The 15117-nt window shown below is 37.3% G+C and overlaps 1 protein-coding gene across 1 annotated transcript in view; it reads left to right on the plus strand.

Moving 5' to 3' along the window:
* camkvl (CaM kinase-like vesicle-associated, like) overlaps nucleotides 1–14921 on the plus strand; it is a 47575-nt gene extending 32654 nt beyond the window's left edge. Inside the window, exons 2-11 of the mRNA XM_077546630.1 lie at nucleotides 409–515; nucleotides 1727–1858; nucleotides 3828–3902; nucleotides 4924–5062; nucleotides 6774–6894; nucleotides 7162–7237; nucleotides 7319–7455; nucleotides 8198–8276; nucleotides 8365–8452; nucleotides 12613–14921. Of these exons, the coding sequence (XP_077402756.1) occupies nucleotides 421–515; nucleotides 1727–1858; nucleotides 3828–3902; nucleotides 4924–5062; nucleotides 6774–6894; nucleotides 7162–7237; nucleotides 7319–7455; nucleotides 8198–8276; nucleotides 8365–8452; nucleotides 12613–13962 (2292 nt within the window). The 5' untranslated portion in view covers nucleotides 409–420 and the 3' untranslated portion in view covers nucleotides 13963–14921. The remainder of the gene's footprint in view (nucleotides 1–408; nucleotides 516–1726; nucleotides 1859–3827; nucleotides 3903–4923; nucleotides 5063–6773; nucleotides 6895–7161; nucleotides 7238–7318; nucleotides 7456–8197; nucleotides 8277–8364; nucleotides 8453–12612) is intronic.
* The last annotated feature ends 196 nt before the right edge of the window (nucleotides 14922–15117 follow it).

The raw sequence follows: 15117 nt of genomic DNA on the forward strand, positions 1-15117 counted from the left end.
TACACACACGCTCGCACACACGCACGCACACACACACACACACACGCACATACACATACTCACCCACATACAAAAAAAAAGGGCATATATATATATATATATATATATATATATATATATATATATATATATATATATATATATATATATATATGTGTGTATATGTGTGTATATATATATATATATGTATATGTATTTTAAAAAAAATAAAAATAAAAAATTATTAATTTTTTTTTTAATTGATTTGTTGGATTTTTTTTTAAAAAAAAAAAAAAGGAGAGCAATGATGATGTCAAATCGAATGAACAATACTGAGCTCTCCTGTAAAAAAAAAAAAAAAAAAAAATTTGTTGAAATTATTGGCCGAATAATTTTTGATTTTTTTTTGTGTGCTTCTGTTTTTGTTAGGTGAATGCCGTCATGCCATTTGGGTGCCTTGCTCTGCGAGATGGGCAGACTTATGACAGTATATCCGATGTGACAGACAAATATGAGATTGGCCAGGTTCTCCGAGCGTAAGTACCATAAATCTTTGTATAATGTGTTTTGACTCAATGTTTAATTCATTGACGCTCACATTCATATAGACGGCATGCATAAAAAGGAATTGTGTCGGGAGCTTCAATATTGGGGGGGCTTGAGAATCCAATCATTTATTCAGAAGGAGTCAAGTTGGTAGTATGAAGCCTGCAAGAGACAAAATTAAGAACGGCTAACGTCTCAAAGTTGGCCAACCAACTGTATAATTTTGCTTATGGTTGTGGCGTAAAAATCCCGGCTCCTTTTTTGCCCTACTGAAAACCTTTTCTTGACACATTGTAGGCACACACGCGCGCGCACAAACACACACACGCACACGGCCATATGGCAATGTCAGCATCTGGCCTCAGAGATTTGTGTGGATCTTTTATATAACACATCGAAGCGCAAACTTAAGTGCACTTTATCACATGGTAAAGAGAATATTTGCGTTCTCTTTTTTTTTTTTTTTTGAATATTTAATTAACGTCATGAGCCTCATATTCAACAAATAATTATATGAACATCATTTCATGCCTTTCATAACAGAAGTTAAATTTTATATATATATATATATATATATATATATATATATATATATATTAGAGGCATCAAAACTATGATGACAACTATGACAATTATTTAACACATTTCGAGTTATGTACTTAACAAAAAAAAAAGGTGAAAATAATAAAATAAATACATAAATAAAAAGCCACTCTTTTCTCTTATTACTTTTTTGCACATTCTTGGCAGTCTCTCAGTGAGCTTCAAAAGGTAGTCACCTGAAAGGGTTTTTCAACTGTCTTTAAGGAGTTCCCAGACATAAGAATGCAAAAAGTATGCAAAAAAAGTCACCAGAGCAATGGATGGCTATTTTGAAGAAACTATAATATAAAATTTGTTTTCAGTCATTTCAGCTTCTTTTTTTTTCCAGTTCATACATAGTTTTGATGCCTTCAGTGAGAATCTACAAAGTAACCAGCCATAATAATAAAGCAAATGCATTGAATAAGAAAGTGTGTCCAAACTTTTGTCCCATCTTACTGCTTTTCAATTTTATTTCAAACCTGAAATGTTTGGAAGTTGATGTCTCAAATTTTGGTCACGTTAAAATCATTTTACTCCATACCACAGAATTCAATGTGATTATCATGATTCCAATAATGCTGTTTTATTTTTCACGTGTCCCGTTCTTGTGACACAGGAAGGAGTTCTGTGAGCTGTGCCTGGCTAAGGACAGACAAACAAACAAAGTGTTTGTCTGCAAGAAATTCCTCAAGAAAGATGGCAGGAAAGTCCGCAAGGCCGCCAAGAACGAGATCATGATCCTGAAATTGTACGTAGTCAGAAGTATGATTGACGAGTAAAGGGAGGAGAAAGAGAGAATTTAAGATTTTCTTTATGGTGTACTTTCATTATTTCCAGTAATAATGGATAAATTGTGCTCTACATCAATGACTCCCAACCACTGTGCCCCAGCACATTGGGTGTCATCATGAGTTTGCAATTTAAAAAATTAATAACAAAAAAAAAAATGCTTTTTGTCATGTGTTTTGTCTTGTTAAAAGAGTCATTGTGACTTGACTGTAGTACAATAAATATGATCTCTGACAACATCAGCCATGATCTTGTACCTCTAATTTGATATACATGAAACCACAGCGCCGAGGAAAAACAACCACTCAGAGACAAAAGGCGGGACTCACGAGTTGTCAATCATTTGCCAGAAAAGCACCTTATTTGTAATGGACTGTTGCTGTATCACAAAATGTCCTCGGTTTGAAGTCGTTTTTTTGAGCAAGGTTGCGGGGTGTGCCTGCAAATGACCGCCATGTAAAACCCACCTTCCGTCGTTCTATTATGTTATTTTTTCACACATCATATTTATCATGTAGAATCAAGTCATAATTGTCATGTTTACTTTCAGTCTTGTTTACTCCCTGTCATGTTTTCCCCTTGTCTTGTCATTTCCTGTTTTAGTGTGAAAAGTCTGACTCCTCTCGTTTCTGGTCACTTGCCCTTCCTCGTGTGGTGTCTGTGTCAACCTTTCCCCATTACCCTCATGTGTCATCCAATCAGTGCCCTCAGCCAGGTGTGTCTTGTCATGTCATTAGTGTTGGTGTATTTAGTCGGTTGTCTCCCCCCTGTCTGTGTCGGTTCATTCTGTCAATAAGGTGGGGCTTTAGGACCCAGATGCGGGAAGGCAGAGCAAGGAGGCAGAGGTGCAGTCCAAAAGAGGTTTTAATTTCAAATCAAAAAAAGCTAACTTCAAAGTACAAAACAAATGGAACTAACAAAACCTGAAGCAAAACATGAAAAAACAACTAAGGCGAGACTAACAACATGACATGGATCTGGATAAGGCAAAGAGGTCAGCGTGACGTGGCGAAAGACTTACGAACGTGGCAACAGCAAAAAATGAACCGACACAGACAGGGGGGAGACAACCGACTAAATACACCAACACTAATGACATGACAAGACACACCTGGCTGAGGGCACTGATTGGATGACACATGAGGGTAATGGGGAAAGGTGGACACAATCAAGGTTGACACAGACACCACACGAGGAAGGGCAAGTGACCAGAAACGAGAGGAGTCAGACTTTTCACACTAAAACAGGAAATGACAAGACAAGGGGAAAACATGACAGGGAGTAAACAAGACTGAAAGTAAACATGACAATAATGTCTGTTTTAATAAATTTAACAAAAAGTATTTTTTTTTTCTTTGCAAACTCTGTCTTTAATTGCTCAAAAGATTATTATGCATTCACTCCAAATACTGTAATGCATCTTCGTTTAACTACCGTATCAACCTGGCCGTAATATGTACTATAGCAGTGCTTCTCAACTATTATTGAATTATTATTGATTATTGACCCCAACTCTCTATAAATAGTGTCATTTGTCTATAAAATAGTTTTAAGTGCAGGAGCTAATACTCATTGCGGACTCTCTGACAATGAGAAGACCACTGCCACCTACTGTAGTGGATGTGCAATTACACTTTATTGTAAAATAAAATGCATGGCCCGTCTCACTATTTGAGAAGCACTGACAGACAGAACAATTAAATGCTCTTCCACTGGAGGGCAGAAAAATCAATTCAACAATAAATAGAGAGGAAATCATCTTTATTTTAGCGTTTTTACTCTTGTTTTAGATTTGTGCTTGCAAAATATGTTACTTTGCTTAATAAAGGTTGGGCAGTCTACACTGACATCTACTTGCTACACCGATACAGTATTCTGATCAAAGACAGGTTGGTATCCTTAATCTGACTCATTTTATGCTTTCCCAGAGTCAACCACCCGAACATCCTTCAGCTCATAGATACGTTTCAGACCCGGAAGGAATACTACATCATCCAGGAACTGTGAGTGTTTTTATAGATTTTACAAGCATAGTACCTCCAACATCCAAACATCATATGATATGATAAATATCACGATATGACCACACGATACAATAATTATCACGATATTGTGGGGAGGTTGGCGATATGAAAAAAAAAATGTGTATTGCAAAAAATATATATATTTAACTATATTTGCTGGTATGACTGATTTGTATGAGAGATAACCGCCACAGTGCAGGCCAAAACATTCCTAATTAAAATTAAACTGCAATCATAAACTGACTAGAGGGTCCTAGAACTACACAAATAGAATACAACCTCCCCTTTGTAACAGATGTGCTTATTTTAATATTGGGACATGACGACAACGATATTGTGGCAATTTTAATATCGCGATATCACGATACTGCCATTATTGTTACATCCCTACAGCTGACAACAGCCAAAAATCCATCAGTTAAAGGGGCTGGGCAGAGCACAAAATCTCATTACTGTGTGCTTTAATGTAGTCCTTCACAACAGAGAGAAAAGAGAGAGTGTGAGATTTGATGAAAAATTTGCTCTTTCTAACACTCTACACTACTCATTGCCCCTGAAGCGATGCTATACCTTAAGAGGATCGATATGCCGAGTGCAGCCAGCCAAGTGTGTGTTTGCAACTTCTTGTCACGCAATAACTGCAGATGTGTGGGGAAGGCGTTTTGGTTGAGTTAGGAGAACTCGGATGGACAGATTGGGTTATTGCAGTCGTGCTGTAGGTAGTTGCAGGCACTCGTCCCGCTTTGGGCAACACGCAGCTGCCTCACCTATCATTTATATTCTTTCCAAAGATAAGTAATGAGCCAAGCCCCCGTTGTTTTAATTGCTCACAGTTGTACCTTGGGCTCCATGGAAGCAGATTGTCTTACTAATAGGCATAAAAAGGAGCAAACACAGGATTTTCGACTGCATTAAAAGCGATTTATGACATTGCAACGTGGCTGACAGCAGCAACTTTGCTCTCTTGTTCATGTTCGTGCATGTGTGTTTTACGCAACAGGGCCACGGGGGGAGATGTCTTTGACTGGATTCAGGACCAAGGCAACTACACGGAAAGGGACGCCTCCAACGTCATCAGGCAGGTCCTGGAGGCTGTGGCGTACTTGCACTCTCTCAACATTGTCCACAGGAACCTGAAGGTACTCTCACCTTCTGCCATTTCTCACCAAAATCTTTGGCCTTCATGGTCAACCCAACATCCTAAGTGTCCATTTGGCCTTACAAGGACATTTCATGATCCCTAGCGCCATTTTATGGTGAACTAATAATCCATTCATTTTAACCCTGGAGAACACACGGGGTCAAATTTGGCCCCTATAAATTCTGCTACTCAAAGAACAAAGACCTTTTTTTTTTTTTTTACAAATTTAACTTCAAAAGTCCAGAGTGCCACTTCTGTCCCCTGCATGGGGCCATCTAGTGGATGAATATTGCACTTACATGAGCCGGAGTGGTGGTGACAAGATGGCTAAAATGCAACAAATAAAACAAAAAAAATTATATTGTTCAATGTAGCTGTGTATTTGATTGATTATTTTCTTAAATTCTAAATAGTTTACTGACAGTTTTTGTTATTCTGATTTTTCGAAATGATACCCCTAAATCGAAAATTGTCAAATTTCGCCCTAATCCTAAATTAGGGAATAAATTGAAAAAAACATTGAAAAAACATATATTTTGGTGTTCAGTGAATTTATAGCAGTCATTTAATGTATAATTCATAATTTTCCAAAGAAGAAAAGCGTTCTTGGATTCTCCGGGGTTAAATATAATAATAATAATAATAATAATAATAATAATAATAATAATAATGCATCAGATTCACATAGCACTTTTCTAGACACTCAAAGACGCTTTACAATTGAATGGATACATTATTCATGCACTCACACATTCACTCTGTGGTGGCTGGCGGAAACGAGGCTGCCAGTGTGCACCTACGGCCCCGCCGACCACCACCAAACATTCGCACCTCCCATACACCAGTGTGAGTAGCACCACAGCCGCAACAATAGTATGCAAAAATATGTTGTATCTAATAAATATATATATATATATATATATATATATATATATATATATATATATATATATATATATATATATATATATATATATATATATATATATATATAGTCTCACCTTATTAGAGCTGCCATTTGGATACATTTCTACATTTGAGCAACTTTAAATGTCCTCTGGTGGTAGAAGGGGGGAATTTCATTTAGGCTTCACTGTATGTGGAATTGGCTTGCTTAATTAAAGTAAATTAAATACATGAAGATCTTAACCAGAGCTTTTACCTCGCATTAGCAATGTTGAAGACACAATAAGTGTGCCTTCTTAATTCAGTCAATTTAACACACAGTAAATTGTGTAACAGTAACTACACAGCAAGTACAGCCCAGTACATTGAATTTATAGTTTTATATTTTTGTGCATATATTTTTTAACTGATCATACATTACATGTAAGATCTTAATGGGGTCTGCTTGATTCTTAATGTTTCAGCATCCAGCATCATTATCATAATAGTATATATTAAAGTCATAACATTTTAAGGGTTTAAAAGGCATTTCCTTTTAGGGCTTTCCTAAAATGCAAATATCTGCTCAAAGTGACAGGGTGACACTTTTAGACCTTTCGAAAAGACCAAATAATTTGACATTCAAGTAGAAAGGGGAAATGAGCTGACCTCTAAAACACTAATCAGTTGTAGTGTATTTCAGAGTTCAGACACACTCAGATTTCCATTTTCAGTGCTTTTTGTTTCATGTTGTAGTTGTAATGCTCCTTGTTTTAATTTGTTCTACATGTGTGAAAACATTGTGTCTCTCCCACATCGCTTAGCTGGAAAACCTAATGTACTACACTGAAAACAACCACAACAAAGTAGTTCTGCGAGATTTCTATCTGTCTCGATTTGAGAATGGGCCCATCACAGAACCCTGTGGCACACCAGAATACTTGGGTAAGATTTGATGATTTAGCAGAAATAATGATTTAAATTTGTCTAATCACGCAGACACACCTAGCTCATTTGATGTATTTTTGCATATTCCACACAATTTTTCAATTTTGCAATTCTCATATTTCCCTCAATGTTACAATAAAGAAAAGGGAAGAGCCGTCCTACCAATAAGTAAACTGAAATGAACAATGAAACCATGTGCTGGGTAGAATGATGAACATAAGATGCTATACGGAGTAAATTCACTTCTTCTGTACCATCCCTCAGCACCTGAAGTAGTGGCTCGTCATCGGTATGGCCGACCAGTGGACTGCTGGGCTGTGGGTGTCATTATGTTTATACTGTAAGTCTTCATCATTTGTACAAAGTGACCAGTTACAACGTATCTTTTTCTGTATCAGATGACGAATAGTTTTTGTTTCAGATTATCGGGTAACCCTCCTTTTTATGATGAGACAGAAGAGGAAAACACAGATCTACATAATCGCATCATTTTCTGTCGAATTGTTGCTGGTGATTTTGAGTTTGATTCTCCATACTGGGATGACATCTCCCCTGCAGGTACAAGCTTTCACCACACGGTGGCAACAAATATCTTCAGACAGGTTACATTTAATATCGCAACAGTGACCTTATCACTTGCTTCAAGATTATTACACAATTTTGCTAAATTAAGCATTTAATAATAATAATAATAATAATAATAATAATAATAATAATAATAACATATTTGGTATACATTATAAAAAGATAAAATCATTAACCTCTACGGACTTTTGACATAAATACATTAATAATAGCAGAAACCAAAACGAACTTTCATGCAGGCAAGGCAAGGTCCCAAAATGGACAACTACTACTATAGAAAATGGCTGGATGAATGTCAGGACTCTGAATAGAACAAGTGAAACCATTTGGGTTATGTTTGTTGAGATTCACTCTTTGCTTTAAGTAGCTTGCGCTACAGAAAAGAAAGTAAAAGATTTGTGAAGTATGATGCTAATCAGAATTCGGAGCCAGGGACACAGATGTTAACTCTCAGGGATAAGTAGAATAGAGTAGATTAGAATAGATTGTTGCCAATTGTATAATTTTAAAGCAGGTGCAATTCTTGTGCATGCCCCAGAGTCAATTATCACAAATTAACAAACACACAACAGTGCATTTGGGGGTTAGTAGTAATTAACATTACAGTACAACACAGTAAGACTGAAATTGCATCAGTTTGGTGAACTACAATAAATCATTTCCTCCCTACCTTTACATGACTGCATGTTGAGCTTGGTTGCATTGACTTTTTCAGCAAAGGAGCTCGTCTGTCGACTCATGGAGGTGGACCAGATGCTGAGAATCACAGCACAAGATGCACTTTGGCATGAATGGTAGTAGCGTTCACACCGTCGCATTGTCTCAAAAATGCAAACGTTGTGTCACATTTTGGTGTCACATTTTGCGTGCTGCTCTTGTCAGGATTGCAGGTAACGGCGCATCAGAGAAGAACCTAAAGGATGGTGTCTGCGCCCAGTTTGAGAAGAACTTTGCAAAGGCCAAATGGCGGGTAGGAAGTCATGCTCACTTTCAATCTCTTAGAAGTAGTTGAAAAGGGAAGACTGGTGGTATCAATAGCGTTAGTATAAATGATTAGTAATTGATTTGATTGAAAATAGTAGGGATGCACAGACACCACTTATTTTCAAACCAAGTAAGAGTGCAAGTATCGACATTTGCCTGCCCAAAAATCATATGCCAGGCTAGTAAAATGATATCGGTGTCAAAGTTTCAGTGCATTTTTATTTTTTTTTAATCATAGGCATGAATAAAATTGTAATGTATCGGTGCAAATACTGGTATCAGTATCAGTGCATCCCTACACTGTAAAAAACACAACTTGCATTTTTTGGTCATTCAAGTTGAAACAACTGAAATATAAATGATTGACATTTATGGCACAATGTTAGTTAGCACAACATTTTTTTTTACTTCAAAACAATTTGCGATTATTTTTTTTATGTTTAGCTTTTAAGCTGGTGGGACAACAGTTCTGTAAACTCTTATTTGTGAAATGCAGTAATTTTCAGATTATCAGCAAAACTTAAAAATATTTTGTTAAATTGCCCAACTTAAAAATTTATCAAAGATTGTTGCCTTGAAATGTTGATTTTTTTTTTTTTAGCTGTGTACAGAACGCCATAGATAGTATATCATAATGAGATTATGTCAAATGTTAATGTCAATGAAAAAGCGGGGGAACATGAAGGTGATATTTGACCTAAAACACATGTAACATAAATAAACTTCTTTTCTCTTTCCCCATATAATTTCCAGGAGTTGAAGGTATTGTAGATCATTATGATAGAGAATGGAAGGACAGAGCGTGGGTGGAACTGCACATTCACAGTCTGGAATGATTCAGTGAGAAAAAAAGCAAGAAAAAAAAAAGCATCTCTCTGTGGCTGAATGTGTATTTGAATTGACTATTTTTAAACCAAACATTAAGAAAAAAAAGGCAGTCAGCCATGAGATGTGGTGATCATGTCTTGACTGGTGAAGGTCTTCTCATGAGCTCTGTCCATGCACTTTCACTCTGCCTGTCCCAAAAGAAATCAATCCACTGTCCCACTTTTCCTTTTCACAGTCAAAAGTTCAAAGTGGACGGACGGCTCTGCTCCTTTCCTACTCCTCATCTGCACTTTTCTATGAAATCGCTTTAGTTGATCAAATACGATAACGATCAGCAACAGGGATGTTGGAAAGTTTGAGTAGTTCTGTTGGTGTGGATAAGGAGAGAGTGAAATGGAAAGGATGTGGTGGCTGTAAACCACTGTGGACCATTTCAATGTAATGATTCGATGTACAAGGCCCCCTGTCATTCCTCGTATCAAAATCCACATTGCACCTCAATGTTGCGTTTGCGCTACTAAACTACAAGCTTCTAAACTACAAGCTGCTTCGTCATATGGACGTCATTACTGTGTTACACGGTAGCTTTTGTCTTCCAGATAATTTAGTCCCTGGTTTTGAAACATCTTTTAAGATCCCATATTTTCCTAAATTCCTTCTGTGTTTACAGTCAGGGTAGTGGAAAGGTTCATTAAATGTATCAAGTAAGCAAATAAGGAATATGGGACGATGGGGTCTTGAGACTGATTCACACCAGGGTGAATTGGACCAAAGCCACCTGGAAGTAAACACAATTCACTTCACGTGAATCACATCAGAGCGCTTAGTTTTAGTGTTCCCAGATGAGCTTTGCCAAATATATAGTTAATGCTTTTTTTTTACACAATACCAATAAGTACACAGACCGAGTGCCAAAATATATTTTAATGGTTTCTGGGCAATTTTGGGCTGATGAGTCCGAAAATTACATCTGTTTCTTTGAATTGGTTCCAGTCTTTGAGATATCGACATTTGTGACAATTAATTGATCATTAACTCATTCACTGCCATTGACGGCTATAGACGTCAAAAATTTATTTGAACTATTTCTATTAGTTTAACATTTTTTCCTCTTTTGTTAGCAAGAGTATGAAAACCTAGATTGTTTTTATTGTATTAGAACAGATATCAAATTTTTGATTAATCGTGAGTTAACTAGCGAAGTCATGCGATTAATTACGCTTTTTTTAAAAAAATCATCTTCTTCCCCACATTTTAAATAATCTTTTCATAAATGTTAATTATATTTTTTTCTAATTTTTAATAATTTTTTTTTTTTTTTAAGAAAAGATTATTAAAAATTTAGGGCGTCAGGCGATTACCATTTTTAATCGTAATTAATCGCATGACTTCACTAGTTAACTCACGATTAATCACAAATTTTATATCTGTACTAATACAATAAAAAAAATCTAGGTTTTCATACTCTTGTTAACAAAAGTGGGAAAAATGTTAAAAAACCTAGAAAAAAATGCATTGTACGTTTAGAACAGATATAAAAATTTGTGATTAATTGTGAGTTAACTATTGAAGTCATGCGATTAATTACAATTAAAAAATGTAATCGTCTGACGCCCCTAATTTTTTAATAACATTTTCTTTTTTTGTTTAATTACGTAAATACTTGAACTCAATATTTTTCCTAGGTTTTCATACTCTTGTTAACAAAAGTGGAAAAAAATGTGAAACTAATAGAAATAGTTCAAATGAACTTTTGACGTCTATAGCTGTTAATGGCAGTGAATGAGTTAATGTGATGTGACGGTTTATCAAATGTACTTTGATCGTTATTTAAAAAGCAGTGCGTGTGCTTTGACGTCACCTATTTTTGAATAATATTGCCTGATTTTCTAAATTTTTGTTTGATTTTCACATGTAACATGATTTGCATACAGTAGGCCCTTTGCGATAATCATTGCCGTCTTTCATGATATTGCATCAAAAAAAAGGAAGAATACTGTATTGACCTCATCAGAGTTGTAGCATAAAGAGAATCGTAACTTGTGTATTATTGGCACAAAAAACATGGAATATGTCAAAAAAACTAGAGACAATTCAGAAGGGGAAAAAAAACAATGCCATTTTCAGGTTCAGCGAGATCAAAATACCCTAAAACTGTTGAAATTTTCTTGGCACCAAAATGTGTGTTGACCAGTGTTATATTACTCTAAAAAGAGAATAGTTGAACCAACTTAAGTCTAAAAAGAGAATTGTTGACCAACTTAATTAACTCATTCACTGCCATTGACGGCTATAGACGTCAAAAATGCATTTAAACTATTTATTTTAGTTTCACATTTTTTTGAGTGTGACAACCTAAAAAAAAAATATTGTTCATTTAGAACGGATATAAAATTTGTGATTAATCGTGAGTTAACTATTGAAGTCATGCGATTAATTACAATTTTAAAAAATTATCGTTTGACTCCCCTAATTTTTAATAATCTTTCCTTTTATTTATTTTTTATTAGGGGCATCAGGAGATTTTTTTTTTATTGTAATTAATCACATGACTTCGCTAGTTAACTCAAGATAAATCACGAATTTTATATCTGTTCTAAATGTACAATACACTTTTTTCTAGGTTTTCATACTCTTGTTAACAAAAGTGGAAAAAAATGTGAAACTAATAGAAATAGTTCCAATGAATTTTTTACGTCTATAGCCGTCAATGGCAGTGAATGAGTTAAACTGCTTCAAGTAGTAACACACAATTGAATTAAATTAATCCAAGTCAATATATTAAGTTAAATTAATTATGAGTCCATTAAGTTTAATCACTTGAGTTAAATTTTACCCCTTCACACCCGCTTTTTTTCAGCTGGGCATTATTTATTTATTTTTTTTACTCTTTTCCCACATAAGAACATGGGGGGGGGGGGGGGGTATATCATGTTTTTATTTGTTACAGTGGACACCAGGATAATATGGCTGGAACGTGTTGTAAATGCAAATCAACTTGCGATTATGATTGGTTGGTTAAGATCCAATCATTAACCAGAAGTGTTGACATCATCCAAAATTATGCAAATATGTCATGTCCACTGCAATCATCTATGGAACCGAAGGGGCTAATACAGTATATTGACTTGGATTACCAGTAACTTAATTCAATCGTGTGTTAACACTTGAAGCAATTCAATTAATTTGGTCAACAATTATTTTTTAGAGTGTAGTACCAAAGTTTTAATGCATTGCAGGGACAAAAGTAGTCATGGCCCATACTGTATGTGAATAACTTTTGTTATTCTCTCCTTTTTTCTCCTCTCTGTCTTGCAGAAAGCAATCCGTGTCACCACCTTTATGCAGCGACTGAAGAACTCCGAGTCAGTTATTGACAGTTCAACTGAGGTGCAGCACGGTGAAGACGCAGGGGAAGTTACAGGAGGGGTGTCCGAGTTAGCAGGTGACGAGGAGGGTAGCAGGATCACACAGCGTGAGGTGATAACAAGTGGTGTGCCTTTAGAGGTAACGGTTGAAAACAGGCCACCGGACATTAACCAGGAAGTTGAAAAACAGGAGGCGGTGAAGGTGCATCTTGAAGTTACGGCATCTCAATCCTTGCAGCTTGGCACAAAGAAAGCGCAAGACGGTCAAACCAAGAATACAACAGCCAATTTGGATGAGAACAAAGAATCTAAAATAACGCCTGCTACCACCATAGAACACAACAAGCTACCAGACAGCATTTCAGGCCCTCATCCTGACAGGATCCTGACCTCCCCTGATCCCAACAAGCGCACGATGATCGCAAATATTCATGGCCTTCCGCCCACCGCCTCCATTAACGCAACACAGAAGGACGGAAATGACGGCAGCTGGTGTCAGACACAACTGCCGGAGGCGGTGGCAGAGAGTTCGGTGGGAGCAACAGCTACTCCGGCGATAGCGCCGGGAGCTGCGGCAGATGTAAGTCTTGGTGTTCAATTGAGGGGTGAAGCGAGTCCCATGTTGAGAAGGGACAGGGATGCCAAGAAAACAGACCGATACAGCGCAGAGTTCAATATTGCCGGCGAAAGTCCGGCAGCGGGTCACGGCTGCTACGCAATTGGCAGCACTGCTAGCCTGGGCCGACACGCCACACCGTACAATAGAGACATTGGGAACGTAGGCATGGGGATGACCGGGCCTTATGGGAGTCCATATTGCACTTTGTATGCAAGTGGAAGAAGTGTGGGGATGTATGGGACCGGGTTACATCACGGCGGAGTGGGCAGCAGCGCGACAAGCGACTGGCAAATGGACAGCGTGATTGAGCAGATCGAGAAGCAAATGGTGGCGGTGCTGGAGAAGATTGAAGGAGACATGCCCTCGTTGTTGGAGCAGATCAGCGATTGCCCCCCTGAACCGCTACGCATCCGCAGCGCGCACGCCTCGCCTGCCACCTCTCGGGGGCGCACCTCACATCACACCTCTTCAGAAACCTTGGCCACGCCGCCACCTCTTCCAACCTCTCCCAGGCCGGCGTTGCCGTCCCTCCCTCGCCTTACTATCCCTCCTCCTTCCTATCCTCCACCGTCTCCGCCGTCTCAAGCCTCAGTCCAGGCTGCAGGAGACAACGAGTGTGGACAGAGTGGGACTGAATATTCTGGACATTCCTCCAGAGCTGGGATGGGTAGGGGGTTATAAAGTAGGTGGGGATGATCAACTAATAAACATGTTACAATCCGGCAAATCTCTTTGGGTATAAATAACCGTATTTTCACAAGATTGACAGGTGACTAGTCTAGATAGGAGTCCTGGAAATGGATAGGATAGATGGATAATTATATTCTCTATAGATCTTGATTTATGGTTACTCTGTCACACAAAGACAGCACATCCACCACATCCTTCAACAGATGTTGTATTGCTTGATACGGTCACAATATGACGACTTTTTGATATATTTAGCACCAAACTCTTATAGTTGAGTAAAAGGGAATAGACACGAGCATAATGTAGTGTGGAAGCTGTAAAGAGCATGATCTATAAAAAAAAAAAAAAAGTGTGCGTTATATGCTCACTATACAACATCATTCTGGAATCCAGGCGCTTTGAGTAGTTTGACGAAAATGCACAGCATGGGGTAAAAAAAAAAGTAGAACAACAGAAATGACGTACCACCATTTGAATGATGTCCTGCAAAATGTAAATACATTTACTGTAACTGGTTTCTCAATTCTTGTTATGCTCTGTATTGTAAACTTCCTCGTGTCCAAACATCTTTTAACATTATTAATCAAGCACTTCCTGTCCTACTTTCGTCTTTATTAATGTAGCACTTTATTTGAGATGGGAGCAAGTTGCAGCCAAGTGGACTGATGAAACCTTATCACGGCAATAGAGATTTGTCCTACATACTCCTTGATCCCTTGAGAACACCCTGCCAAAGGCATCCAAAAATATTACTTAGATATATTTTGGGCACAAAGAACACGACTTATTTTAGTATCACAAATGTAAAAGCAATGTACATTTTATTCATGCTTTTTTGGGTCTATGTTAGCCTCATCATGTTATGTGCTTTCCTCTGGATCAACCATTCTACCCCAGTGTAAAACATATTGTGTCTGTAAGCCTTTCAATAAACATACAGTACAAGGAAATATCATCACCGATTTTAATTATTGATGTTTTGATTGTGAGACGTTAAGTAAGTCCATAATAATGATCGTGACAGTAATACAGTATATACATACTACATATCCCATCAGGCTATGCGTAAATTTTGGATTAAACCATCATTTTGAGGACACGGGTGTGGAAAAATATACATGGCGGTAAACAATGCAAATGCAATAC

This window comes from Vanacampus margaritifer, chromosome 1, assembly GCF_051991255.1.
Source record: "Vanacampus margaritifer isolate UIUO_Vmar chromosome 1, RoL_Vmar_1.0, whole genome shotgun sequence".
Classification (NCBI taxonomy): domain Eukaryota; kingdom Metazoa; phylum Chordata; class Actinopteri; order Syngnathiformes; family Syngnathidae; genus Vanacampus; species Vanacampus margaritifer.